Source organism: Oryctolagus cuniculus, chromosome 20 (genome assembly GCF_051225735.1).
Source record: "Oryctolagus cuniculus isolate XC-2025 breed Fujian yellow rabbit chromosome 20, ASM5122573v1, whole genome shotgun sequence".
Classification (NCBI taxonomy): Eukaryota; Metazoa; Chordata; class Mammalia; order Lagomorpha; family Leporidae; genus Oryctolagus; species Oryctolagus cuniculus.
In genome coordinates this window covers 20,464,482-20,492,419 of record NC_142886.1, presented here as the reverse complement: position 1 = coordinate 20,492,419, position 27,938 = coordinate 20,464,482, and the positions used below count along the sequence as shown (strand labels likewise).

At 39.3% G+C, this 27,938-nt stretch overlaps 1 protein-coding gene across 25 annotated transcripts in view; it reads left to right on the top strand.

Annotated features, from left to right (window-relative positions):
* Nucleotides 1–6,012: 6,012 nt before the first annotated feature.
* Nucleotides 6,013–27,938, top strand: part of COX16 (cytochrome c oxidase assembly factor COX16) — a 64,027-nt gene continuing 42,101 nt past the window's right edge. For 7 of the 25 annotated variants that reach the window (XR_016226536.1, XR_016226534.1, XR_016226537.1 and 4 more), the window contains exons 1-3: nt 6,013–6,534; nt 11,364–11,435; nt 15,753–15,815. Coding sequence is in view for 16 of the 25 variants with exons in the window: in XM_089322193.1 (XP_089178319.1) it covers nt 6,289–6,534; nt 11,364–11,435; nt 15,753–15,815 (381 nt within the window). In the remaining 9 variants the exon portion in view is untranslated. The other 18 variants (XR_016226538.1, XR_016226540.1, XR_016226541.1 and 15 more) reach the window with 10 other exon arrangements.

The window sequence follows — 27,938 nt, the reverse complement described above, 5'->3', positions numbered from 1 at the left end:
AGAAGAGATGAGAAAGCCAAGGTGCCCAGAGATGATGTAACTTAGCCACAGTCAGACTTAGTCTGTTACAGAAGTACCCTGTCTCATGTTTCTGTCTTAAATATATGCACTTCCTGAACATTTAAAAAATTATCTCCATCCACTTTCATCTTGGTTTGGGCTTTGAATAAAGACAAAAAAAAAAAAAAAAAAACCACCTGATCAACAACTGAAGAGTATTGCAACCATCATGATTGGAGTTGAGAGATTCCACCGAACAATCTGAGACAAAGGCCTAATATCAAATTCAATCATATGAGTTCTTCTGTGATTCATTCCAGTAGTTGTAAACCAGAGACTTTTTTTTTACAGTAAACATTGTTATTTAAAAATTTATTTAAGTATTTGAAAATATATTTAATCAACCAACTTAAGGAACTATAGTCTGTCAGATACGTATAGAAGTAGAGTTCATGTAGTTTCATATAGATCTAGTAAACATTCTAGTTAGTTTTAAAGGTATTTTATCTTTGGAGAGAGGAGCATTTTTTTCTTCATTCAGCAAATGTAACTCATGAGTGCCAACTATGTGCCAGGTGCTGGACATATAAAGAAAAATAAAATAGTCATTCTGAGCTCAGCATCTGAAAATGGGAGAATATTTGTGGGTAATCTTGATGCTAAGATATTTTTTCCTCACATCTAGAAGTAGAAATTGAATTCTGAAAGTCTGCCTCTCACCTAAAATAGGTGTACAGTTGGCTGCTATCTAGAATAAGTTTTTGCTTTTCCTCTTTTAACTACAAATTTCTTTATGACCAGCACCAACTTCAAAAGGTCAATTAAGAGACAGTATTTTAAGGAATTCTGTTCTGATTGGAACCACATTCTTGACTGCAATAGTCTCTTATATTTCACTGATGTCTACTTACAGAAGGCACAGCACTTGATCTGCTTACCTAATGCACTTGATAGCATAAAAACCTTTATTAGAGGAAAGCATTGCTGCTTCTCAGAATCAAGTTGTAGCAAATACTAGCTCCTGTTTCTAAAAGTTTTCTTCACTGTTCACATTTTGTTTTTACAGGGGGAAAAGGGAAGGAGAGAGGCCTGAAGTAGGTTTTCTTTTTTTAAAAGATTTAAATATTTATTTGAAAGAGTTACAGAGAGAAGGAGAGACAAATTTTCCATCCACTAGTTCACTCCCTAAATGGTTACAACAACTGGGGCTAGGCCAGGCTGAAGCCAGAAGCTTCTTCTGGGTCTCCCAAGTAGGTGCAGGGGCCTAGGGACTTGGGCCATCTTCCACTGCTTTCCCGGGTGCACTAGCAGGGAGCTGGATTGGAAGTGGAGCAGCTGGGACTCGAACTGGTGTCTATATGGGATGCCAGCGCTGTAGGCCGCTGATTAACCCACCACACCACAGCACCGGCCCTAGTAAGGTACATTTTCGAAGGCAAGTTAATCATTAGCCTAAAATCATTTACAGAACATTGTATTTGCTATAATCATTAAATTCATTGACTAATTACTGGAAAATGGGATGATCCTCTTTCCTTGTTTACAGGTTTGCAAGTGGAGATACTGAGTTGAATCTCATTTTAATCCTATATCTGAAATACTGATTTGAATATGAGTCTGTTTATTACTTGATATATGTGCATTTTACTTCCAGGTTATGTTGTTTGTAGTAAGATTATCATTCTTTTGAGCCCTATTTTGTATTGATTCCTTTCTACTTTGTTTCTAAAGTCAAATTGCATCCCTAGATATAAATAGCAGTCAGTTTCTAAGATCAAATAAATGCCCTATAGCAACAAGTGGACACAATACCATATAATCTAGAGAATATCACTACAGATTAAATATGGTAAAGAAGCCATCAAAATCCATTATAATTCATCTTAAACTTTTACTATTTGATACCAGTTACAGTAGATGAGATAAAGTATATCTAAATGTGACTAGCGAATATTAGCATTCAATAAAAACTTGTTGAATTTGTCACTGAATCTTTACAGCCTGTATTTTACCTCATTTTTCTGCCACCTTGGAGTAGCACCTTTGACAGAACAATGAAAAAAAGGAAAGAAAACTAGATTGAAGAGTGGGCATTTGGCACGTCAGTTAATACTCAGCATGAACATCCAGATCCTAGGCTGGAATGTCTGGATTTAAGTCGCAGCTCTTTTCCCAATTCCAGCTTCCTGCTAATGTGCACCCTGAGAGGCAGCAGGTAATGGCTCCAGTAGCGAAGTCCCTGCCTCCCAGGTGGAAGAGTCAAATTGAGTTCCAGGCTCTTGGCTTTGGCCTGGCCAAGCCTCAGACCTTACAGGCATTTGAGGAGTGAACTAGAGGATGGGAGATTCATTCTCTCTGCCTCTCCCTCTCCACCTCCCACCACCTTTCAAATAAATACAGTTTTTACAACCATTGCCTGAATTATAACTGGCTAAAAATTACTGAGTTTTTATCAATATTATAGACAGTATTATGAATTCTTTGTATGTATTTATGTAAGCCTCACAACAACACTAAGATAACTGCTGCTGTTAACCCATTTTAAAGGTGAGGTAAGTGAGACAGGTTAAGTAACTTGTCCTGATCACATAGTTATTAAGTGCCAGAGCTGGGATTTAAATTCAGGACGTCTGGCTTCAAAACCTGCATATGTGATCGTGTACTATACCCTGCATACTGCAGACACAGCCATGGGTCACCCTTTTTACAACCAATGTCAAATTCTCTCAGCTGTGCAAGGCAGTGTCAATATTCCTATTTTTGATAAAGTAACCTAACCTGACAAAATTAACTTGCTGAAGATGCAACAATAGTTAGTGCCAGACCTAGGAATTTACTTCAAGCCAGTGAAGAGTCTGCCACTCTTCCAGTCTCCCAGAAAATTAGAGTTTCTTAGATTTAACATGATTAAACCATGCTGTCACAACTTCCCATTATGGATAATGGGAAATTGATTATACCAACTTAAATGTTCTATAACAATGACAGTAGCAGTACCATCCTGTTTAAACAATGTTTAAAAGTGCAGTTGCAAACACTTACTATCTTCCATCCTCTGTGTAGGATACACAGAAGAGAAATATGTTTGTGCCATAGAATGAGGACTTGTCAGAACAGGATAAGTTCATTTTGCATCTAGCTGACTTTAATAGGTAAAAATAGTTTGTATTGGTTATCATTGCTGTCACACAGCTTAAGTAAGCAAAGTTCATGCCTAGAGTCAAGTTACTGGTCTGTAACTGTTGTGTATGTAGAATGGCCATTTTTCCCCTCATGGACACAATTACCCAGTTACATAACCACTACAAAACTAAGTGACTTAAAGCAACAATATCTTAAAAGATTCTGAAAGCTGCCTGTTCTGTTGATATTACCATGGGCAACTCTCATGTACATCGGGGTGGGTAGTGCAAGATTTTCCTCACATGTCTGGCAATGTGCTTCTACTGATAAGGGCGCTTCCGTGGGTCTCCATGTGGCCTCTCTGCTCCCAATAGACTACTTCTTTACAGTACTGGGGGCATCTCAGGCGAGGGTTCCAAAAAGGCAGACCCCAATGTGAAAGCATTTATCAAACCTTTGCATTTGTCACATTTGCTGATGTCTTCATTGGCCAGATCAAGTCATGGCCAAACCTGGAGTCATTGTGGAAAGGACCTTCAATTCCACTTCCTGATTGGAGTGGTATATAGATTGTAAGGGCATCTTTTTATGATTTATTTATTTGAAAGGCCAAGTTACAGAGGCCTTTAATCTGCTGGTTCACTCCCCAAGTGGCCTCAACAGCCAGGGCCAGGCCAGACTGAAACCAGGATCCAGGAGCTGCTTCTGGGTCTCCCATTGGGTACAGGGGCCCAAACACTTGGTCCATCTTCCACTGCTTTCCCAGGCACATTAGCAGGGAGCTGAATCAGAAGTGGAGCAGCTGGGACTTGAACCTGCACCCTTATGTAATGCTGGTGCTGCAGGTGGTGGCTTTACACGCTGTGCCATAGCTCAGGCCCCATGGGTATTTTTTTAATCAACCACAGAAAGAACTTCAAACCCAAATACTGGGGGTCAACACACTTTTCCTTAAATATCCAAATATTTTAGATGTAAATATTTTAGACTTACAGGGCTTTGGTCTTTACACTTGTGTGAAAGCAACCAGACAATATTTAAGCAAAAGGGATGATTTTAAGTAAAGCTGTGTAGTGATGCATTCCCTTTTAACAGGGATATGTTCTAATAAATGTCAGTCTATTTCATCACTGTGTGAACATCATAGAGTGTACCTACACAAACCTGGATGGTATAGCCTACACTATACATATATAGTTCAGCCTACTAATCCTAGCTGCAAATCTGTGTAGCGTGTCACTATTCTGAATACTGTCAGCAATGTAACAATGATATTTATATAAAACTAGAGAAGGTAGAGTAAAGCTACTAAGTGATAGGAATTTTTCAGCTCCATTATAATCTATGGAGCCACCACGAAAGTGGTCCATTGTTGACTGGACCCTCTTTTTGCAGCGTGTGGCTCTGTTAACAAAAACAAGAGCCCCTATCAGATATGGTTGGGGACACCTGCGGAAGATTATTTCAGGCTCTGATCTTTCTCCTACTCCAGTTCCCATGTTTGCAAGTCCTCTTCCTTAGTCAGACGGAGAAACAGAAGAAAATGAAGAAATTAGCAGAGAGTTTTATTTTAATAAATGTATCCTGATCACTCCACAGTCTCCCTTGGATCAATGCAGTTTCTGCTTTTTGTTGTTCCAAAGTTCAAATTCAAGCTCTGAAGTATTCTTTCCATTCTCCTGTTTTCATCTTGCCTATGTGCTTGTCAGAGTGATAATGACTTTATATATATATACACACATATACATATATTTATTTATAGTTATATTTATATATCAAAGGCCACAAGAGCTGTGAGGAAGGAATAATTTACATTGCCTATGGAATAAGGGAGACATCAAGAACTGGTGTCCCTGGAACACCGTTTTGAAGATGTGGAAGTTCAAGGAATCCTCAAGACATAGTATCTCCTCCAGGGTGGTATAGAATGAACAATGGCCAAAAAAAGCAGACCAAAGTCATATTGCAGAGGGTCTTAAATTCTTTGCTAAAACTGGAGTGAACACAGGGTAAAAGGAGAATCTCACCATTGTTTGTCTCCTAGATGATTTTCAGTAGTGCAGAAGATAGATTTAAAGATAACTTAAATTGTTTCTGTTTCTTTTCTTCTTTTTGGTGTTTTCACCTATAATACTATAGACACAGATGTCACTGGAACTGCCTAAAGTGCATCTGGAGTTCTCCTCTGGAGATAGCTTTAACAGCTGGAAAGAGTATGATAAGGGAGTAAACCAGGGATATTTCAGCAGCATTAGAAGGACAGTGGCAGATGGAAAGATTTCAGGTATAGCACGGAAGGCGTGACCGTATGTCACCTGCGCTCGGGCAAGGCTTCTTCTGATTCATTCTGGCAAATGGCACTCAGGGCAACTGTTTCCTAAACTGTCACAGTACCTTAGACCTATGTCCATTTGTCATTGGACTGCCAATTTCTTCAAAGTGTACATCATGTCTTCATCTCAGTATTCCTAGAGCCTTCCAAAGACATGCATGCAGATGGGCTTTATTCTTGAGGAGTCGTGGAAGCCAGGCGTTCAGAAATGACTGAGGAATATAAACTATCTTACTGTGAAAGCATTTATGTAAAGGGTTCTGTGCTAAGCGATAAGATACTACACTCGTGGCTCACTAGGCTAATCCTCCGCCTTGCGACGCTGGCACACCGGGTTCTAGTCTCGGTCGGGGCGCCGGATTCTGTCCCGGTTGCTCCTCTTCCAGGCCAGCTCTCTGCTGTGGCCCGGGAGTGCAGTGGAGGATGGCCCAAGTGCTTGGGCCCTGCACCCCATGGGAGACCAGGAGAAGCACCTGGCTCCTGCCATCAGATCAGCGCGGTGCGCCAGCCACAGTGCGCTGGCCGCGGCGGCCATTGGAGGGTGAACCAACAGCAAAGGAAGACCTTTCTCTCTGTCTCTCTCTCTCACTGTCTACTCTGCCTGTCAAAAAAAGAAAAAAAAAAAAGATACTACACTGACTATACTCAATCTAACTTTTCTAGCGACTTAATTTCAAAAGTTTGTATTAAGCTGGTAAATTCTCCACCTCACAAATAGCTTTCGAGCTTGGAGTAATAGCTTCAGAACACTTTTTCTTAGCTAATTTTATCGAATGGCCATCTGCCAGGGACTGTTCTAAGAAGACCTTTGTCAAGACTTAAATCTATCATTTATGCCTCTGACAACTTCGAGCAGAAGTGAGGAAGATAGAAGTGAGGCACCGGTTTCAATATCAATTTGTTGGTTACCCAGAACCGGATTCAAGTTCCCAAATGACAACTGTACGCGGGTGTTCCGGAACCAAAGTTCCGGAACAGTTTCTGTGCCGACGCGCGAATATGTTACTAGGAATCGATTGCTTTGGGCTGGCGGAGGCCTTTGCGAGGAGGACCATGCACGGAACTGCGGAGGGAGGGAGGTGAGTGACGGACGTCCCGCGCCGGGCGGGAGCGTGGGGTCGGGCCGGCAGGGAAGGGCGCCTAGGTGAGTGGGGAAGTTGTGCCATGCTTGCCCCCGCGGTGATGCGCGCCCTGCGCAAGAACAAGACCCTTCGGTACGGAGTTCCCATGTTGGTAAGTGGAGAGAGGACAGTGCGGGGCCGGGGTTCCGGAAGGGGTGGGGCCTCCGTAGCGCTGGGTGCCGAGGACGGACCCCTGGGCCGGGAAGGCCGGGCGAGAGTTTGAGACCGGACTTGGAGGCTGTCTCACACTCATCACCTCGGGTCCCCTCACCCCGGTCCCCAGCCAGCGTCTGCGCGCTTGTGAGCGTGTTGTCTTCCCTACGGCCAGTCGCATTTCTCTGAACTCCGAGAACGAGATCACCACCCTCCATCCCAATCCACCCCGCTCCTGTTCCTGTATCACCGGGAATAGATGTATTTGCTTGTAGCTGAGGACTCCGTTAGCTCTCCAGGTGGATCCCCAGCCTGATAATTTAACTCTGCAGTTTCTAATGCCTCCCCGTTTAAACGTCCTCGTTTGTGAACTGCTTTAATTCTTCCGAGGTTTGATGAGCCAAATAAGGCGTTGTGAATAAACTGTTTAGCACGGCGCCTGCGGCCTGGCAGTAGCCCACAAGTGGTCGCTGTGGTGCGTCTAAAGCGGTCTGCAAGCAGCTTTGATGCTTAACGGAGTCGCAGGGAATTTTATACTGAATCGCCTGACGATGTCGGGAGGACGAAGGTTCAGGCTGCTGACACAAGACCAACCGCAGCTGGAATCGGCACAACTCATTTGATTTGCTGGTTTGCCATGGGCAACTTACTTGGTTTCAGCAAACTTTGAAGTCATGGTAAAAAAAAAAAAAAAAAAAGGCTGTTTGCTTTTTTTGTTGTTGTTTTTAAATACACAGCAGTGTGTTACCTTGGTATGAATGTTAGTACAGGTAAAGTTACTAGCTTTTGCATTTAAGCAGGACTAAAGGGAAGAAGTGACTTTAGAAAGGTAATGGATATTTTTCACTCATCTTTGATGACTTGCAATTTTTAATTTTTTAAAGATTTTATTTATTTTATTTGAAAGAGTTACAGTGAGAGAAGAGACAGAGAGAGAGGTCTTCCATCCGCTGGTTCACTCCCCAGATGGCTGCAATGGCCAGAGCTGCACCAATCCGAAGCCAGGAGCCAAGAGATTCTTCCTGGTCTCCCATGTGGGTGCAGGGGCCCAAGGACTTGGGCCATCTTCTACTGCTATCCCAGGCCATAGCAGAGAGCTGGATGGGAAGAGGAACAGCCGGGACTAGAACCGGCGTCCACATGGAATGCTGGTGCCTCCAGCGGAGGATTAACCTACTACACCAGGTCGCCAGCCTGCTGACTTGGAATTTTGATTCATCTTCAGGAAACTGTCAGTTTTTATAAGTTTAAAAATGACTGTTTCAGGATGAATGTTTGGGAAACAGTTAAGCTGCTGCTTGAGATGCTGCATCCTGTGTGGGAGTGCCTGGGTTTCACTCCCCACTCAGTTTCCAGTTGTAGCTTCCTGCTCATGCACACCCTGGGAAGCAATAGGTGATGACCCAAGTGATTGGGTCCCTGTCACCACCATGGGTGACCTGCATTGAGATCCAGGCTCCTGGCTTCAGCCTGTCCCAGCTCTGGACATTGCAGGCAACTGGGGAGTGAATCGTGGGTGGGTGATCTCTGTTTGTCTCTTTACCTTTCAAATAAAATGATAATAAATTCAAAATTTAAAAATAACTTTATAAGATATCTTAGCCAATATATTTGTGTAAATGACAGGGCGTGTGTAAATGCTATCTTCTCTGCAGATTTCTCTGCCCTAAAATAGAGTCTCTCAGAGCATGATTGGATGCTGACTGAGAACAGCAGCATGTCTCAAAGGAAGCCAATTTGGTTTTGTTTCTTATCTTTCAAAATTGTCAAACCAAGGTCTTAAAATTGCTATGCATGGAAGTACCTTCTAGAGCTTCCCCCCACCCCCCAGAAAGTGCAAAGTGCCACAGTGATTTTCTTCCAGCTGACATCTGCTCTCTCTGTCTATACTAGACCTGGAGGACCGTGGTTCTGAATATGAGCCCTCGACCTGTCTATAATTTTATAGAGGAAAATGCTGTGTTCAGTGCTGTAAAATTTGACATTTCTGGAAAGAACTCAAGATGTATTTCTTTGTTGTGAATAAATCAGATATGCCATTATTACTATATTACATTCATCCTCAAGTTAATATTGCTTTCTCTCTTGGATAAACATTAATACTTTATATAAATCTTTAATATCATATAGAAGAGGACTTGGACTGTCAACCATTTGCTAATACTACTTTCCTTGCCTTTGCATGGATTTCAGAATTTTGCACCTAAATAAGCTCATTCTTAATCTCAATTTCTGTGAGCATTGATTGAAAACTTTGATTGCATCTTTTTAAATTTAATTTAATTTTTATTTATTTGAAAGGCAGAGAGGGGGGAAAGACAGATCCATCTACTTTTTCGCTCTTCAAACACCCACAGCAGCCTCTAATGCCCACAAGAGCTGGCACAAGAGCTCCAGGCTGCAGCCAGGAGCCAGGAATTTAGTATGGGTCTATCACTTGGGTAGCAGAGACCCAACTACTTGAGCCATCACATAGGCCTCCTAGGGTGCATATTAGCAGGAACAGGAATCAGGAACAGAGCTGGGATACGAACCAAGCTTTCCAGTATGGGATGTAGTCTTTCCAAGCAGCATTATGGCTCTATGCCAAATGCATGCCTCTCCATGAACGTTTTGAAGTACCTTGTGTGTGAGATATGAATGGGAGCTATAGGTGGTTCCAAAGAAGCAGACTGGAAGAACTGGATGAATGTAATTGACATTTATTGGTATGTGAAAATTGGTGAGAGGCAGGTTAGAACTGAAAGGGAGTTGAAGTAAATATCATGATTTATTCTTTCATATTGAAGTGTATATACCTATCAGACTTTTTTATCTTTTTAAAAAAAGATTATTTATTTGAAAATCAGGATTACACAGAGAGAAGGTGAGAAAGGGAGTGAGTGATTCCCATCTTCTGGTTCACTCCCCACTCCCCAAATGGCCAGGCCAAAGCCAGGAGCTTCATCTGGGTCTCCCACATGGGTTCAGGAGCCCAAGCACTTGGGCCATCCTCCATTGCAGGGAGCTGGATCGGAAATGGAGCAGTTGGAATTAGAACCAGTGTCCATTTGGGATGCTGGTGCTCCAAGTGGCAGCTTAACCCCACTGTGCCACAATGCCAGCCCCTACTTACTAGATTTTCAAGAGAAGAAGTCAAATAGGAAGGCAGGTTTTCAGTTCACTGTATATTTTCCATTAAAAATGTACATTTAGAGGTTGCTCAGTTATAGAGGTTGTTTAAATCTGTGGAACTGGATCACATCACCTTGGGACTCAGTGTTGGTTGGAAATAGGTAGAAGAGGTATAAAGAGTGAGCCTTGTAAGGTACTCCAACTTTATGAAGGGGAGGAAGAATGAATAAAAGGAGCAGAGAGGAAGTAGGAAAGGCAGTGGTGTATCTTTTTTATTGAAGCTAAGAAACATAACTTATTTTACTTACACAAAGAATTCTTGCAGATATTAGCTGCTTTGTATAACAGAAATTTCTCTTGATCGTCCTTGCTTTTTGTTGTTTTAAGTTCATTTATGTGGTCCCACTTACTGGGTTTGAGATTCATAGACTTAAGTTTTGTTGATATTTCCAACTTCAAAATTATATAGGCTTATATGTTATGTTTTATACCTTACTATATTTTTCTTTAATTAATATAAATATATTGATGTAAAAAGGAAGGTAACTTTATTTTTTTTAGACTTTTGCAGCTTTAGCATGAGGGAGTAACACCAGGTAGGTTTGGGGTTTATTTGTGCAAGGAAGATTCATAAATCAGGCAACACTCAGAACCAGAAGAGGTTCGGGGAGCTACTTTCTGCAACATGGGTGATGGGTATTTGCAGACGTAATTAGGAAGTAATGTACAATAGCTAGATAGGTTACAAGTAGACGTTTACTTTATTTGTACTTGCTCTCATAAGTTGATCAGGTTTTGTTTTTTTACCTACTAAGTTAGGTTACATAAGAACTCCAAGTAAATGCCAAATTTAATTTAACAGTGAGCAAATCATTTAGTTAGCTGTGCTTTTATTTCCTCATCTAATACATCCCCCTCCCTCAGTTGATAGGTCTGTTGTAAGGCTCAAATAATAGAATGCTGGTCATGATGTCATTTTAACCATCAGGTCAGGTACAGCAGTGGTGTTCTGACTTTGTTTTAGGTCATGATGTGCTTTAATGTTTCTGAGACAGTAATCCTCTCTTATCCGAGGGTTCATTTTCCACAGTTTTAGTTACAGCTCATAGTCAACCACGATCCAAAAATATTAAAAGGAAAATTTCAGAAATAAATAATTCCTGCTTAAAAATTACTTTTATTACAGTATTATTCTATTTATTATTGTTGTTTATATATTACTATACCTAATTTATAAGTTAAATTTTATCATGAGTATGTGGGTATGGGAAAATACTTAGTATATAGAGAAAACATAGTATATAGAGTTTTGGGCATGTATGGACATCTTAGAATGTATCCTCTGTCAATATGTGTATCTCCTGTATGTACTCCATCTACTCTGAAGAGGTGAATGGTGACTCACCAGGAAAAATAATCTGTAGGATTTTGTATAATCTGTCTATAATGTTTACATAAGTGATCTATGGATAGACTGAATTCTGTGTTGTTATTTTGTTTGATTGTTTCTTTTTTTTCAGTTGCTGATTGTTGGAGGTTCTTTTGGTCTTCGTGAGTTTTCACAAATCCGATATGATGCTGTGAAGATTAAAGTAAGAATTCTAATTGGAGTTTGATATGTATCTTGTATATGTACTGGCTTAGGGGAAGTGTGTAATCAGAACACCACACAGTCTGAGTTTGTCTTGCTTTTCAAAGCTAATTATGATTGAATGATCTTTGTGCTCTTTTTTTAAAAAATTTTGTTTTATTTTCATTTTGTATGAAAAACAAAGAAAAAGAGACAGAGATAAATCACCCACCTGCTAGTTCATTCCCCAAATGCCTGCAACAGCCAGGACTGGACCAGCCCAAAGCCAGGAGCCTGGGAAAGTTAAGAAACAAAATCAAATTGGCTTCCTTTGAGACATGCTGCTGTTTTCAGTCAGCATCCAATCATGCTCTGAGAGACTCTATTTTAGGGCAGAGAAATCTGCAGAGAAGATAGTATTTAGTCCTGGTTGCTCCTCTTCCAATCCAGCTCTCTGCTGTGGCCCAGGAGGGCAGCGGAGGATGGCCCTAGTGCTTGGGTCCCTGCACCCACATGGGAGACCGGGAGGAAGTGCCCGGCTCCTGGCTTCCTATCGGTGCAGCGCCGGCCATAGCAGCCATTAGGGGAGTGAACCAACGGAAGGAAGACCTTTCTGTCTCCCTTTCACTGTCTATAACTCTACCTGTCAAATAATAATAATTAAAAAAAGCCTATTCACTTTTCTTAATTTTGTAGTTTGAGAGAAACCAACACTAGTAGGTATTAGAATAAACATTAAATTTAAAAAGAATATATTGGTTTTTATGAGGGAACAGATTTTGAGTCTCACTGAATAACTTCAGCTAACAGTTTTCAATTTAAATTTTGTTAAAAGATTTTAATTAGCATCCCAAGTACTTTATCAAGGAGTTTTTCTCTTTCCCTTTAAGAAGAGAGGTATAGGGCCAGCACCGTGGAGAAGTAGGTTAAGCCTCTGCTGCAGTCCTGGCATCCCATCTGGATGCCAGTTCAAGTCCCTGCTGCTCTACTTCCAATCCAGCTCCCTGCTGATGGCCTGGGAAAGCAGTAGAAGATGGCCCAAGTGCTTGGGTCCCTGCCGCCCATGTGGGAAAACTAGATTGAGTTCTGGGCTCCTGGTTTGAGCCCTGCCCAGCCCTGGCTGTTGCAAGCATTTGGGGTATATGGCAATGGATAGAAGATCTCTCTTTGTCTCTCTGTCTCTCTATGTCTCTGGCTTCCAAATAAAACTGAAAATAGATAATTTTTTTAAAGCTGAAGTCGAGAATATTGTTAAGAGAATGAAGTCAGGTGTATAGGAGGAAGATGAAAAGGAAAGGCCTACTGAGACTGAGAGATTGGGGTTGGCTGATGTTGAGAAATCAAACTAAGCTGAAGTTAAGAGTCAATGTTCTGGTGAGGTTGAGTTCATACAGTGTAAATGAGCCTGAAAGGATGACTGTTGTCCTTATGGATGGAGATGATAAGATTGGGGTTGATGGTGCTCAGAAGAGTTTGAAGTCAAGGTGGGGTCTCAAGGACAAGAATGCTGAAGTCAAAAGGGCTTGAGACTAGAGACTGCGAACAACTGTGAGTCCTCTACAATGGGTCATCCATTGTTTCACCACACTGAGTACTGCAATTTAAGTGTACAATTTAAGTACATTGCAGTTGTGAGCAGTAACAATCTTTGGTTTTACCTGTCTGCTGTGCCTTGTAAAGGGGTATTATAGATATATGTCCATGTTTCCTAAGATTCAGATAATAAAATGATAGCAGTTACAATACCAGTACCAGTATGGTTCAAACACCACTGAAATAGAGGTCAAATAACTTCTATTTTAATGACAGATAGAAAGACACATACAAGTGGATTAGGGAGATAAATAGCATACAGAGCATACTTACAGCCTAATATGCAAAGAAGAATTTAAATTGGGCATATTGGAGACAGAGATGTGAAAATATTTGAAGACAGTCTCTCAGATGCAGGATGAAAAAGGCAAGTACTTACAAAGTGATGATAAATTTACTCATCCTTCCACCAAAAACCAGTACTCAATCTATAATAGCAGCTACTGAATTAGCTTGTATACTATGTTAACAAGAACATTCAATGTTATATTGTTTTCTTGATTGATCTATAAAAGTAAATAAAGTTTCATTTTTTTGAATCAGAAATCCTGTGGATAAACAGAAGGAGAAACTTTGTTACTGGATCTCTTGACCTCCTATAATGGACATAATATTTCTATTATGCTTTTTATGTTTTGTTTATTCCTCATTCTTTTTTCTTTCTGTAATGTAATTTGTATATTTTCTATTGTTTTATCTTCTAGTCTCTAAACCTGCCACTTGCTGTGTCCAATCTTTTACTAAAGCCATCCTTTGAATATTGTGATTTCATTTACTGTGTTGTTTTAGTTCTGAATTATCCATTTAATTGTTTATTAAATGTTGTAATACCCCGACATCCTGTTTTTATCCACGTGACGTGACATATGACACGTGACAATCCCAAACCCAATGCTTGGTTTTCTCTCCCAACGGTTATTGCTTCAGTATCTGTGCCAATAGCTTATGCTATATTTTAACTCTTAAGGATCAGCAAGCTTTTTCTGTAAAGAGCCAGATTTCAATTTTAGACTCTTTGAGCTTTCACAGCTGCTCAACTCAGTTGGTAAAGTACAAAAGCAGTCATAGATAAACATAAGCTCAAATACAGCTTCATTTGCAAAAATAAGGGTTGGACCATATTTGTTACATGGGCCATATTTTGCTGACCCCAAGATTTTTCATTGCTAAATAGTATTCCACAAATTATGCCATTATTTATTTATCTGTTTTACTGTTGATAGGCATTTAGAGTGATTTGTGGTTTTGGCTACTGAGAATTATTTTGGTGCTCTGAACATTCTTGTATAATTTTCTCTTGTACAGAAAAGCAGTTGCTCGGTCATAGGGTATATGTATCATATTGCAGCTTCATTTGATAATGCCAAACAGTTTTTCAAAGTGGTTATATCAGTTTGTACTCTTACCAAAAATTTGTTATTCTTACCACCTCAAAAACTTGGTAATACTTAGTCCTGTCTGGTATTTTTTTCTATTGGATTTATTTGTTTATATGTTTGTTTGTTTGAAGGACAGAATGACAGAGATCTTTCATCCACTGGTTCACTCCCCAAATGCCCACAGCAGCCAAGGCTGGGGCTAGGCTGAAGACAGGAGCCCGGAACTCCATCCAAATCTCTTACGTGGGTGGCAGAAACCCAAATCTTGTGGCATCATTCACTACATCAGCAGGAAACTGGGTGGGAATTGGAGTAGCTGGGGCTCCAATCAGCACTTGGTTATGGGTTACTGGTGTTCAAGTGGTGGCTTAACCTACTGGGCCATGACACCTACCTGTTTTTTTGTTGTTAAGCCATTTTGTTGGGTGTGTTATGAATTATTATTTCGTTATGTTGTGAATTTCAATTTTCCATGAGGCTGATCACTTTTTTATGTCTTGACCATTTTTATTTCCTATTTTATATATCTTCTGTGGTATGTCTATTCAGCTCTGTGGCCCATTTTTTTTTTTTCTGCTAGAGTTTTGAACTTGCTGTTACTCTTTTTTTATTAAAGATTTATTTATTTATTTATTTGAAAAGAAGAGTTACAGAGAAAGAGAGATCTTCCACCCACTGGTTCACTCCCCAAATGGCTGCAACAGATAGAGCTAGGCCAGTCCAAAGCCAGAAGCTTCTTCTGGGTCTTTCACATTGGTGCAGGGACCCAAGTACTCGAGCCACCTTCTGCTGCTTTTCCCGGCACATTAGCCAGGAGCTGGATAGGAAGTGGGAGCAGCTGAGACTGGAACCAGTGCCCATATGGGATGCTGGTCCCACAGACTTCAGCTTTACTTGCTAGGCCACAGCAAGTAAAGGCCCCTCTTGCTGTTTTCTGAGAATTTTTTATGCATGCTGGATTATAAACCTTTTAGTCTTTACTTCGTTAGTAGTATCTTTTGATGAACAAATTTCTTAAATTTAAATGTAGCCTATTTTATTTCTCTTTTACTTTATGGGTACTATTTTTACATTTGTCCTTTTAAGAAAACAATACAAGCTTTGTGAGGATTACACAAGGTAGTTGGTATCAAAATGCCTGGCTTATAACAAATGTTCAGTGAATATTAGCTACTGTTGGCTGTAGTGGTACATTCATTGTGGTAGTGGGTGCTACATTATTTATGATTATGTAGTTGAGTGGATGGTAGAGGTTTTGCATGTTTGTATTGGACATACTATCTTAGCCATCCATTCTGTAACTTTCAGAATTAAAAATTGAATCTAGCAGATTTAAATAATTTATGATTCCAATCTCTTTTCTACAGATTGATCCTGAATTGGAAAAAAAACTGAAAATGAATAAAGTTTCTTTGGAGTCAGAGTATGAGGTACTGTATGTTATTATCCTTTATTTTATAATGATCTTTCTAGTTAGTGATCTTCCCTAACATAAACTTAAGTTGTTACTAGTGCAGAAAAAAATCACGTATCTCAAATATATGGTATCTGGCAAACTACAGATTAAGTATCCCTTACCTGAAATGCTTGAGACCATAGACATTTCAGATTTTGGAGTTTTTTTTTTTTTTTTTAATTTTGGAATATTTGCAGTCTTCACCGATTGAACATCCCTAATGGAATGTTTGCCAAATTTTAAATCTTTTCCTATTTTATCAGCATTCAAAAAGTTTTGTGTTTCAGAGTATTTAGAATTTCAGATTTTCAAGTTAGTAATGTTCAACCTGCATATAGTCATTTGAAAAGAAAATAAGGATGGATCCATTTTCACTTATGGTGAATAAGTAGATTTCAGACAGACCAGGAAATTTTTAATAAAAAAACAGAATGCTATAAATCCTGGAAGAAAAAAACTGGAGACTTTTTTTCGTGGTCTTGAGTCTGAAAGCCTAGTATTAAACAAAACCAAAAGCTATAAAAATAAAGATTGGTAATTTCACACCTGAAATTTTAGGCGTTCAGCCTAAAAAATGATGTAATAAAATCAACAAATTAGAAATCCTGGGAATATTTTCATCTTATTATGGCTGATTAATTCATTTAAATATGAATAGCACCTGAAAATCAATATGAAAAGTCTATCAGCTCAGTTGATCAGTAGGAACTTTGGCAAAGCATGTGAGAATATAGAGGAAAAGAAAAATAAGTATCATTTTTTAACATGGACAGATATTCAAATTAAAATAGGAATGGATATAAAAATTGAAATGAGATCATGTGATTAGCAGAAATCAAAAAGTTTATCAGCACATTGTGTGAGGGAGGACACTTTTCATCTTTTCTGGTTTGCTCACTTTTTGGAGTGGACCATATTTGCCTGCTATTTTTTATATGTGGTCATTTTTGATTGAAAGTTTGGACCCTGAATAACACAGTGAAGAGATTTCTGGTGAGTCTTGATTTTCCTCTTAGCAGGAGTTTAATTATTGTCCAGTCACCTTGAATTGGTGTTTGTGGGGTTTTTTTTGTTGTTTTTTTTTTTTTTTTTTTTTTTTTTTTTGGTGGTGGGCGGTGGATAGCGATGTTTTTCTTATTTTGTTTTTGTGCTTTATGAAGGAGAATCTATTTAAAGGCCACAGTGTTTTGTAGGCCCCTTTTGGGCTCAGTCTCCAGCCTCTCTACCCAGGGAATCTTGTCAGGGCTTGGTTTTAAATTTTGAGATGTGTTTAAAAAAGTTTTACTCTTGGACATAATCTTTTATTCCTTAAGAGCAGCCTGTTAGAAAGTGTCTTAGCTGGATGTCAGGGTAACAAGGCAGTGAGGAACAATCTCCACTCTGGCTGGATCCAATACTCGTGACACTGCTTCTCCTCAGCATTACTTCACTTGCTCCACAGTCAATGCTGTAGCAGTCAGCTGTTAAACAGTGAGTCTCGGTGGTCTTGCCCAGCACGTAACAGCCCACTTTTTAGTCCCTCTGCCTGTGTTGGAGAATTTCTACAGGGAATCTTCCTTTCAAAAGATCTCTGAAGACTGGACCGAATTTAATATGCGTTCTGCTAACTCTGCATCTCATCCAAGAGCCATTTTATTTCTCTTAAGCATATTTATCTTCTGTTATCTGAATAAATTTATTCTATTAAAAACTTTTCATAACTGAGGCTGATTTCATAACCGTAATTGAAAATACTTTACCCTCTTCTTGCATATTAACAGAATTTTATTCCTCCAAATACACTTTTTGCAGATTCTTTGTAAAACTATAAGCAAAATTACTCAGGATTTTCATTTACTGCTTCTCTGTATCTTGGTAAAAATTGTAGTGTGCTACTTGCAGATACATGAGGGTACTCCAGAAAGTTCATGGAAAATTGAATCAATTAAAAGATTATTTTGTTAGCAAAATTGTTTTGAAATCCATGTTTTTTTAATAATATGCATTTTTATATGAACTTTTTAAGACCATTCATATAGTCATACTGTGCCAGTAGTGATGTTATGAAGGGTTTGGGACTAGATTCTCCTTGTAATTCTTTTAGAAACCAGTGAATTTGAGAACTAAGGAAACTAATATAGATTATGTGATCTACCCTTTTCACTGTTACTTTTGAGGAAACTAATGCCCAGACAGCTTAAATCATTTGCTTAAGATAATCCAACTAGTTAGCCGGCGCTGCAGCTCAATAGGCTACTCCTCTGCCTGCGGCGCCGGCACCCCGGGTTCTAGTCCCGGTCGGGGCGCCGGATTCTGTCCCAGTCGCTCCTCTTCCAGTCCAGCTCTCTGCTGTGGCCCGGGAGTGCAGTGGAGGATGGCCCAAGTCCTTGGGCCCTGCACCCCATGGGAGACCAGGAGGAAGCACCTGGCTCCTGGCTTCGGATCAGCACGGTGCGCCAGCCGCAGCACGCCGGCCGCGGCGGCCATTAGAGGGTGAACCAACGGCAAAAGGAAGACTGTTCTCTCTGTCTCTCTCTCTCTCTCACTGTCCACTCTGCCTGTCAAAAAAAAAAAAAAAAAAAAAAAAAAAAAGATAATCCAACTAGTTAGTATAAAACTAATGCTTAGAATCCAAGTGTTAACTAAGGTAAATTAATACCATGTTGTCTGTATTTGGATATACACTATCTTGTGTTTTCTCTGCTTCTATTTTCTAGCTTATTCAGTTATTCCAGAATATTCCAAATAGAAGATGCATAAAAGATACTGTCAGGTCAGCAACAAAAGAGTGAAGAAATATGAGAGTATTTCTGAAAGTTCTTGGAAAAGTAGAATTAAGACATATGGTTTTTTTTTTTTTTTTAAGAATTATTTTATTTATTTGAAAGAGTTACAGAGAGAGGTAGAGCCAAAGAGAAAGAGGACTTTCATTGCGCTGGTTCACTCCCCAAATGACCGCAATAGCCAGAGCTGTGCTGATCCAAAGCCAGGAGCCTCCCCCAGGTCTCCCACGTGGTTGCAGGGGCCCAAGGACTTGGGCCGTCTTCTGCTGCTTGCCCAGGCCATAGCAGAGACTTGGATTGGAATTGGAGCAGCTGAGACTCGAACCAGTGCCCATATAGGATGTGAATGCTGCAGGATGGGGCTTTAACCCGCTGCACCACAGCACCAGGCCCAAGCCATATGTTTATTTTGGTACAAAAACATTTTGAAATCCATGCACAGTGTTTTAATATTATGCATTTTCCATGAAGTTTTGAAGACCATGCATGTGAGCGGATTTCAGAAGGCTTTGCATCAAAATAAGTTTATTTTTGATTCCGTTTCCATGAACTTTTGAAGTATACCCATGTGTATGTGGTTCCCTTTCTTCCTCCCTTCAGTCCTGTGCTTGAGAGACAGACACTGCAGGCAGTGAAGGCAGGATAATCCAGACTATAGCTGAAGTTACTTTTGATTGCCCAAAAGGGTTTGGCTCAGAGTAGCTGTGGGGAAGGTTTTTTCATTCTAAAGCCTAGACTTACATCTTGGCAAAGACAAGTCATCTTTGTCTCTCTTTTCCTTCTAGAAGACTTTAGGATCTGTGCCTTTGCTCCTCTCTGCCGTCACCCATGCTCATCCTTTAGTCATTATTATGCTAGATCAGCCCTCAGGTTTATACTCTTGTGTTCCTAGAGTCTTCCCTTTCTTTGTGCTCTCAAAAATAAGGTGCATAGACTCTTTGTATTTTAATGATTTTATTACTATATAGGAAAGGATGGGCATTAACGTCAATGGCAGGGAAGAAAAGTTCTAAATCCTGGGAAATAAGGCATTTCTTCAGTTATTACGTATGATCTGCAGTTGGTTTATTTGCTAAAGTTATAATTGAGGGCCCAGTGGATTATCTTCCTTCATTTATCATTCAGCAATGTCCTAAGCAAAGCCATGGAGCTTTACTAATATGTATTCTTTCATTTTTGTGGTTCAATAGAAAATAAAGGACTCTACTTTTGATGATTGGAAGAATATTCGAGGACCCAGGCCTTGGGAAGATCCTGACCTCCTCCAAGGACAAAAATCCGGAAATTCTTAAGAAAACTTGATTTTCCTGATTTTTTTTAATGAGAATGTTATCAATTGGATTTCCCACTATATGTTATTAATCCAGTGGGAAAAATCCCAAATCTGCAGAAAACTGGATATGAATAATTTGATAGTGGATAATTTTGATAAAAGTCATGTTCTAATCTATACTTCTCAGCTATTTAATTTGCAAATGAAATAACAGTATTGTCTCTATACATTTTATACTTTTCAGTAAAGCTGTGAATACTACACTAAAAAATGATTCTGTTCTTTGACTACCATCCACATTCCTTTTCGAGTAGCCACTAGGGCAACATTTTGTTACTTTGCTATGCTTGCTAATGAGAACAGTAGGTTTGGATCCAAATTCTCATATTAAAGTCAAACTGATTTTATACCACACGTATGTAGGAAAATAATAGTGGTAACAATCTAATAAGAGTCTGTTTTATTTATAATATGTCACATACTGGGTAGTTAGTCTACAAAGCATCACCTGATGATTATATTATACCTTTAAACATTTAAGAAAACTAAATTATTCCTGGGTAAGCCAAAATCATGTGGTAGTATATGATTATAAGCAGATAAGGCAAATTTGTTGAGGTAATCTACAGATTACTATAATTTGGGAAATATGCTTTATGCCTTAGTATAATTTGCATGCAAATTGACCCTCTAGCTTTTTGTTTGCTTTTAACTTTGGATTTGCTATGATCTGATCTCTAGGCAAAAGGGTAGACTTGAGGGAAGTTAAATTTTTTCTGTCTCATTTTCTCCTTTTCACTTGTTTCCCTGCCTTTTGGTATTTTCGTGCTGAATTCCAGACATCTAAAGTCGCAACTGAAATATTCCTATGACAGTTGGCAAAATATTATAAATCTACTCCTGTCCTATCAAAATCTGTATTCCTTTTAGTAGGCTAGTGTTAGCAACATGGAAAGTAAGCTGATTTATCTAGTGAAGATAATTTGTGAGAGAGATGATTTGTAAGATGTAAGTTAACCATGGAAGTAATAGGATTTCTTAGAGATTAAAAAAAAAAGAAGTTTTCATCCGAATCTCTTTGAACAAAAATTATCTTAAAAATGTATAATTAATTTAAATGGAAAAGAAAACAATAAAAATATTAGTAAAAAACATAGTGGAAAGTGTTCTGGACTTAGCAAATAGTTCTTGTTAGGACGTTCTTACAAAAAAAAAATCATAAAAGAAAAATTTGACAAATTTACTTCATCAGAATCACAAACTTTTGCTTCCTGAAGACTCTGTTAAAAGATTGAAAGAACCTATGTACTGAGAATTAATATTTGTAGACCACGTGTCTGGTGAAAGACTCATATCTAGAATATACAAAGAACTTGGAAAATTTAAAAAATTTTAATTAGAAAATAGCCAAAAAACAGTGAGATATTACACTGAAGAGGATCTATATGGATGACAAGCACAAGTAAAAGATGTTTGATGTCACTAACCATTAGGAAAATACAAATTTAAACCACATTGAGAAATCACTGCGCCATCTATTAGAGCAGCTAAAATAAAAAAATAATGATCATACCAAATGCTGGCAAGGATATAGAGAAACTAGATCTATTACACGTTGCTGATATGGAAAACGCTATAAGCAGTCTGGAAAATTAAAGGCAGCATGAAGGACATCTGATTTTCAGTTTGACATGTAAGAAACTTGGAAGTCATACCATCCTAACAAAAAAGTTGAAAAACTGAAAATCAGCTCTTTGATATATCAGACAATTGAGGTTCATGGGACAAACCATCATGGTTTCTCCTGAAAACTGGAGACATAGAAAAGAACAGAGAATCCCCATTTCCCTGGAGGAGAGTCTGTCTAGAAACCACCGCTGTAGGCAGCGTTGTATAGGAATACTTAAAGGTAATTAACTAATTGCTAGAGACTGAGAATGGAGTAACGTGAGAGAAAAAAGCCTGGAAGCCAGACTTTGTGGGGTTAAGAAAATTATGAATTTTACCTCCAGGAGTCCCAGTAGGCCCAGAGAATTCTCTTTTTCCTTAACAAAAGCCTGAACGTGAAACTGTTTTGTTAGAATTCAGTCACATTGGGTTTTTACCACAGCCTAACTAGGGGACAAAGTCAGCTTCAGCCTAGTATATCCTTCCTGTTTGACCTAAACAGGAGTTGGGAGAAGAGGAAAACTGAGAAGCACTTGTGAAGATCTGAGTCCAGGGACCAGGCTCACTAAAATCTAAAAGTTCTAATCATAGGATATAGAATGCGCCCCCCTGAAATAGACAAGTCACCACTTCACTAAAGCATGTCCCCTGGAGTTCCTTTTGTTCAGTGTATCGTGTTCAACAAAAAATGAAAGATAATAGCACATTTGGAAGGGACAAAATGAGCATCAGAACCAGATTCAGATATGGCAGGGATGTTGGACTTAACAGACTAGGAATTTAGAATAATGATGTTTAATGTGCCAAGAGCTGTAATGGAAAAAGTATACAACATGTAAGAACAGATGGGTAATAAAAGAACCAAAATGAAAGCTAGAACTAAAAAACTAACAAATGGAGAATGCCTTTGAGAGTCACCCTGACTAAAAAAAGAGAAAGGGAGGGAGAAGAATAGATATGCCATGCTAAATCGTAAAAAGGAAGTTGAGGTAGCTATATTCAGAAAAGTTACATAGAGAGGCATTGCATAACGATCAAGGGGTCCATTCTCTACAAATAAAATCCTTAGCATGTGTGCACATTCTAACAACGCAGAAAAATGCATGAGACAAAAAACTGCAGAGAAAAAGGTGAATAAATTATTATAGTTAAAGACAAACAATCCTCTATCAGTAAATTGGCAAATTCCACAGTCAGAAAATCACTAAGAACACAGTTGGACTAAAAACCAACCAACCAGATATAATTGACACCTATAGACTTCTTCATTCAATAACAGCAGAATGTACATTCCTCTCAAGCTCACACTAAACATTTCACTAATATGGATAACCAGAAGACACTCCTTAACAAATTTCAAAAGAGTAAAAATGCAAAGTGCACCTTCGGACAACTGTGGAATAAAATAGAAACCAGTGACAGAAAATCCTCAAATACCTGCAGATTAAACCACACTATTCTAGACAACACATGGGTCAGAGAAGAAACCTAAGTGTCTCACAGTAAGTGAAGTTTAAGATACAGCTTACCAAAGAAGTGTTTTGAGAGAAATTCATAGAATCGAGTGCATATTTATATTAAAGAAAATCTAAAATTATTAGTCTTAACTTCTAGTTTAGGAGACTAGAAAAAGAATAGCAAGTTAAATCTAAAGAATCCAGAGAAAATGATGAAAATCAGCAGAAATCAATAAAATTGAAAACAAAGTGAATAGAAAAACTTGATCCAAAAACTGATTCTTTGAAAAGATTAATAAAAATAGATGAACCTCTAGCTAGACTGAGAGAAGACATAAGTTACTAATACCAGAAATTTTTAAAAGGCCATATAAAACCTATAGGTGTTATATATATCGATATATATAGATATATATAGATATGTATTAAAGGAATACTATGAACAGCTCTTTGCCCACAAATTTGATGACTTAAATAAATTTCTTGAAAGACAGCCTAGCAAAGCTCACACAAGAAGAAATAATCTGAACAGGCTTGTGTCTGTTAGAATTGAATCTGCAATTAAAGCTTTCCAAAACGTCTGGACAGACGGAATATTTGCTAACATCCTGATGACCTCCCCTGCTGCCAAAAATAAAAGATAATGCAAGAAAGGAAAATGTTATAACAGTATCTGTTGTGAACATAGGTGCATAAATCCTCAACATTGTATTAGCAAATCAAATCCAACAAACAGACACAATCGGCAAGTGAGATTTGTTCCAGGCTCATTCAGCATTCGAAAAACATAGTGTATTATATTAACAGGTTAAATAAGAAAAGTCGCATGACCATATCGGTAGATTCAGAGAAAAAAGCATTTGAGAGAATCCAACACCAATTCATGAATTAAAAACTCTAAGCAAACTAAAAATGGACCTCATGATAAAGAACCAAGAATTAAAATCAAACAACAAAAAGAATGCCGCCGACAGTGCTTTATAGTTACTGACTGGATGCTTTCCCAGTAGGATCAGGAGTGCATGGATTTCACTTCTCACCACTTCTACATACTAGAAAGTCCATAGGTACTGCAATAGTCAAGAAAACAAAATATATGGAGAATGGAAAAGAAGAAATATGCCTATTCATAGGTAACATGATTAGGTAAAAAATGCAAAAGAATCAACAGAAAAGCAGTTACAGTAATTTCAGAATACAAGGGTAATACAAGAAAAATGCTCTCCTACATAGCAGTAGTAAACAATCAGGATATAAAATTTAAAACAATTTCATTTTTAAAAAGTGTCATTTACAATAGCACCAAAAATGAGAAAACTTTAATGTAAATCTAACAAAATATATACAAGATACATAAGAGAGAGGCCAGCGCAATGGCACAGTAGGTTAGTCCTTCATCTGCAGCGCCGGCATCCCATATGGACGCTGGTTCTAGTCCCAGTTGCTCCACTTCCAGTCTAGCTCTCTGCTGTGGCCTGGGAGTGCAGTGGAGGATGGCCCAAGTGTTGGGGCCTGCACCCGCATGGGAGACCAGGAGGAAGCACCTGGCTCCTGGCTTCAGATTGGCGCAGCACCAGGCGGTGCGGCCATTTGGGGGGTGAACCAATGGAAGGAAGACCTTTCTCTCTGTCTCTCCCTCTTACTCTCTGTAAATCTGCTTCTCAAATAAATAAATAAAATCTTTAAAAAAAAAAAAAAGAGAGAGAGAGGAAAATTACAAACATCTGGTGATGTTTGCTTTATGTTCACAGATGGGAAGCCTCAATATCCATATTTAATTATTCCCAACTTGATCTATACATTTACCACAATCCCGATAAAAGCACAGCAAGTTATTTTGTGGATATTAACAGAATGATTCTAGGCTTATTATAGAAAGAATTAAAAGGAGATGTTGCGATGATTCATTAAATAGAGAACATCAATAAAAAGAATTGTTTAAAAGGGACGGTGTAAGTTCTGGAGTTGAAAAGTACAAGGACCAAATGTAAGTTCATTAGAGTGGCAAAACAGTAGATTTTGGCTGATGAAATGAAGAATTGAGAAACTTGAATAGAAATTATGCATTCTGAAAAACAGAAAAATGAATACAGAAAACAAAAGGACTCAGAAATGTCAGGACCAGTAAGTGGACCAAATGCACATATCAAGAATAATGGAAGGAAGGAAGGACATTGTTGCATAGAAGGTTAAGCCACTGCTTGTGACACCTGCATACCAAAGAGGAGTGCTGGTTCCAGTCCCCGCTACTCCATGGTTCTGATCCTGCTTCCTGCTAATGCATCTGCGAGGGGGTAGATGATGACCGCACTTGTATGCCTACCACACATGTAAGAGATCCAAATGAAGTTCCCGGCTCCTGGGTTCAGGCTGGCCCAGCCCTGGGTGTTAGCATTTGAGGAGCAAAACAGCTGATAGACGATCTCAGTCTCTCTCTCCCTCTCCCTTCCTTCCTGTCATTCTGTCTTTACATTAATACATACATTCTTTAAGTAACAGGAGAAAGGGAGGATCACAAAAGTATTTTCAAATGGCAAAAATTCATGGATTTGATGGAAAACATTAGAATTTCAAATGCTCAACAAACTTCAAATAGGATAGATGCAAAAAGATCCACACCTAGACATAGTCAAAATATTGAAAGATAGAGACAAAAATCATAAAAGTGGCAAGAGACAAATAATTTACAATAAGATTAACGGCTGGTTTTCCATCAGACACACTGTTGACAATCTTATCTTTCAGCTCTTCAAATATGCCATTCTGTTGTCTTGTCTTAGAATGACATATTTGAAGGAAAAGATTGTCAACCAAATTCCAGGAAAATATATTTCAAAAATGAAGATGAAACAAAAATATTTCCAAATAAACAAAAGTGAAGGAAATTTGTTGATGGCAGGTTTGCCTTCTAAGAAATCCTGGGGGCCGGCGCTATGGATAGCAGGTAAAGTCACCGCCTGCAGTGCCGGCATCCCATATGGGCGCTGGTTCAAGTCCCGGCTGCTCCTTTTCCGATCCAGCTCTCTGCTATGGCCTGGAAAGCAGTAGAAGATGGCCCAAGTCCTTGGGCCCCTGCACGCATGTGAGAGACCCGGAAGAAGCTCCTGGCTCCAGGTGTCGGATGGGCACAGCTCCCGCTGTTGTGGCCAACTGGGGAGTGAACCAGCGGATGGAGTACCTCTCTCTCTGCCTTTCCTTCTCCCTTTTGCAACTGTGTAACTCTGACTTTTGAATAAATAAATAAATATTTTTAAAAAAATACTGAAAGAAATTCTTCAAATCAAAAAGAAGTGACACCAGATATTGTAGTCATACATCTCTTAAAGATGGGGATACATTCAGTGAAATGCATCGTTAGGTGATTTTGTTGTGCAAACATCACAGAGTGTAGTTACACAATTCTAGATGGTATGGCCTGTATACACATGAGCTCTATAGGATATTGCTCCTCGGTTACACACCTATACAACCTATTACTGTAGTGAATGTTTGAAGCAATTGTAACACAATGGTATTTGTTATCTAAGCATAGAAAAAGTACAATACAATATAACTTTAAAAAAAAAAATAGGACGCCTATATAGGGCACTTACCATGAGTGGTGCCTGCAGGACCGGAAGTTGCTCTGGGTGAATTAGTGGTGAGTGGTGTGAAGGACTAGGACATTACTATACCCTACTATCTAAACCCAGGCGACACTAACTTCATAAAAAAAACTTTCTTGAAATAATAAATTAACGTTAGCTTACCCTAACTTTTTACTCTACAAACTTCAAAAAAAATCTTTAGCTTTCTGACTTTTTAAAAGTGGGTGTATCCTATTTTTTTAAAGTTATTTTATTTTTAAAGATTTATATTTGTATCAGAAAGGCAAAGTGGCAAGAGGAGAAGGAGAGAGAGAGATCTTCCATCCCCAAATGGCCACAACAGCTGGGACTGGGGCTGGGGCTGGGGCAGGCTGAAGCCAGGAACACAGAACTCCATCCTGGTCCCTAGTGTGTGTGGCAGGGGCCCAAGTACCCAGGCCATCTTCTTTTGCTTTCCGAGGCACATTAGCAAGGAGCTGGATCGAAGTGGAGCAGCATCCAATGTGGTATGCTGGCATTACAAGTGTGGCTTAGCATGCTGTGCCACAGTGCTGGTCCTAATTTTATTAATTTGAAGAATAGAGAGACAGAGATCCATCTGCTGGTTCACTTCTCAGATGCTCACAACATCCAGGGCTGGGCCAGGCCAAAGCCAGGAAGCAAGAAGTTATCCAGGTCTCCCATGTGGGTGTCAGGGACTGGAGTACATGAGCCATTACCTGCTATTTCCCAGGGTGTGTCTCAGCAAGAAGTTTTATCAGAAGCAGAGCAGGTATTTGAAGCCAGGTGCTCTGATATGGGATACAGGAGCCTTAACTGTTGAGCCAGAGTTGGACAGTGAGAGAGAGAGACAGAAAGGTCTTCCTTGCATTGGTTCACCCCCAAAATGGCCGCTGCGGCCAGCGCATTGCGCCAATCCAAAGCCAGGAGCCAGGTGCTTCCTCCTGGTCTCCCATGCGGGTGCAGGGCCCAAGCACTTAGGCCATCCTCCACTGTACTCCCCGGCTACAGCCGAGAGCTGGATTGGAAGAGGAGCAACCGGGACTAGAACCCGGCCCCCATATGGGATGCCAGTGCCTCAGGCGAAGGATTAACCAAGTGAGCCACGGCACCAGCCCTACCTGACATATCTTTTTGACTGCTTTTGTAATGACCCACAAACACATTATATAGCTGTACAAAGGATATTTCATTTCTTTATATTCTTTATATCCTTATTCAATAAGGTTTTTTTCTGTTAATGCTTTTTTTTTTCCTAAACGTTCTTGTAAAAAAAATTACACAGGATCAGGATCATCAGTCACTGTCACTGGCTTCACTTCCACATCCAGTCCCACTGGAAGGTCTTTA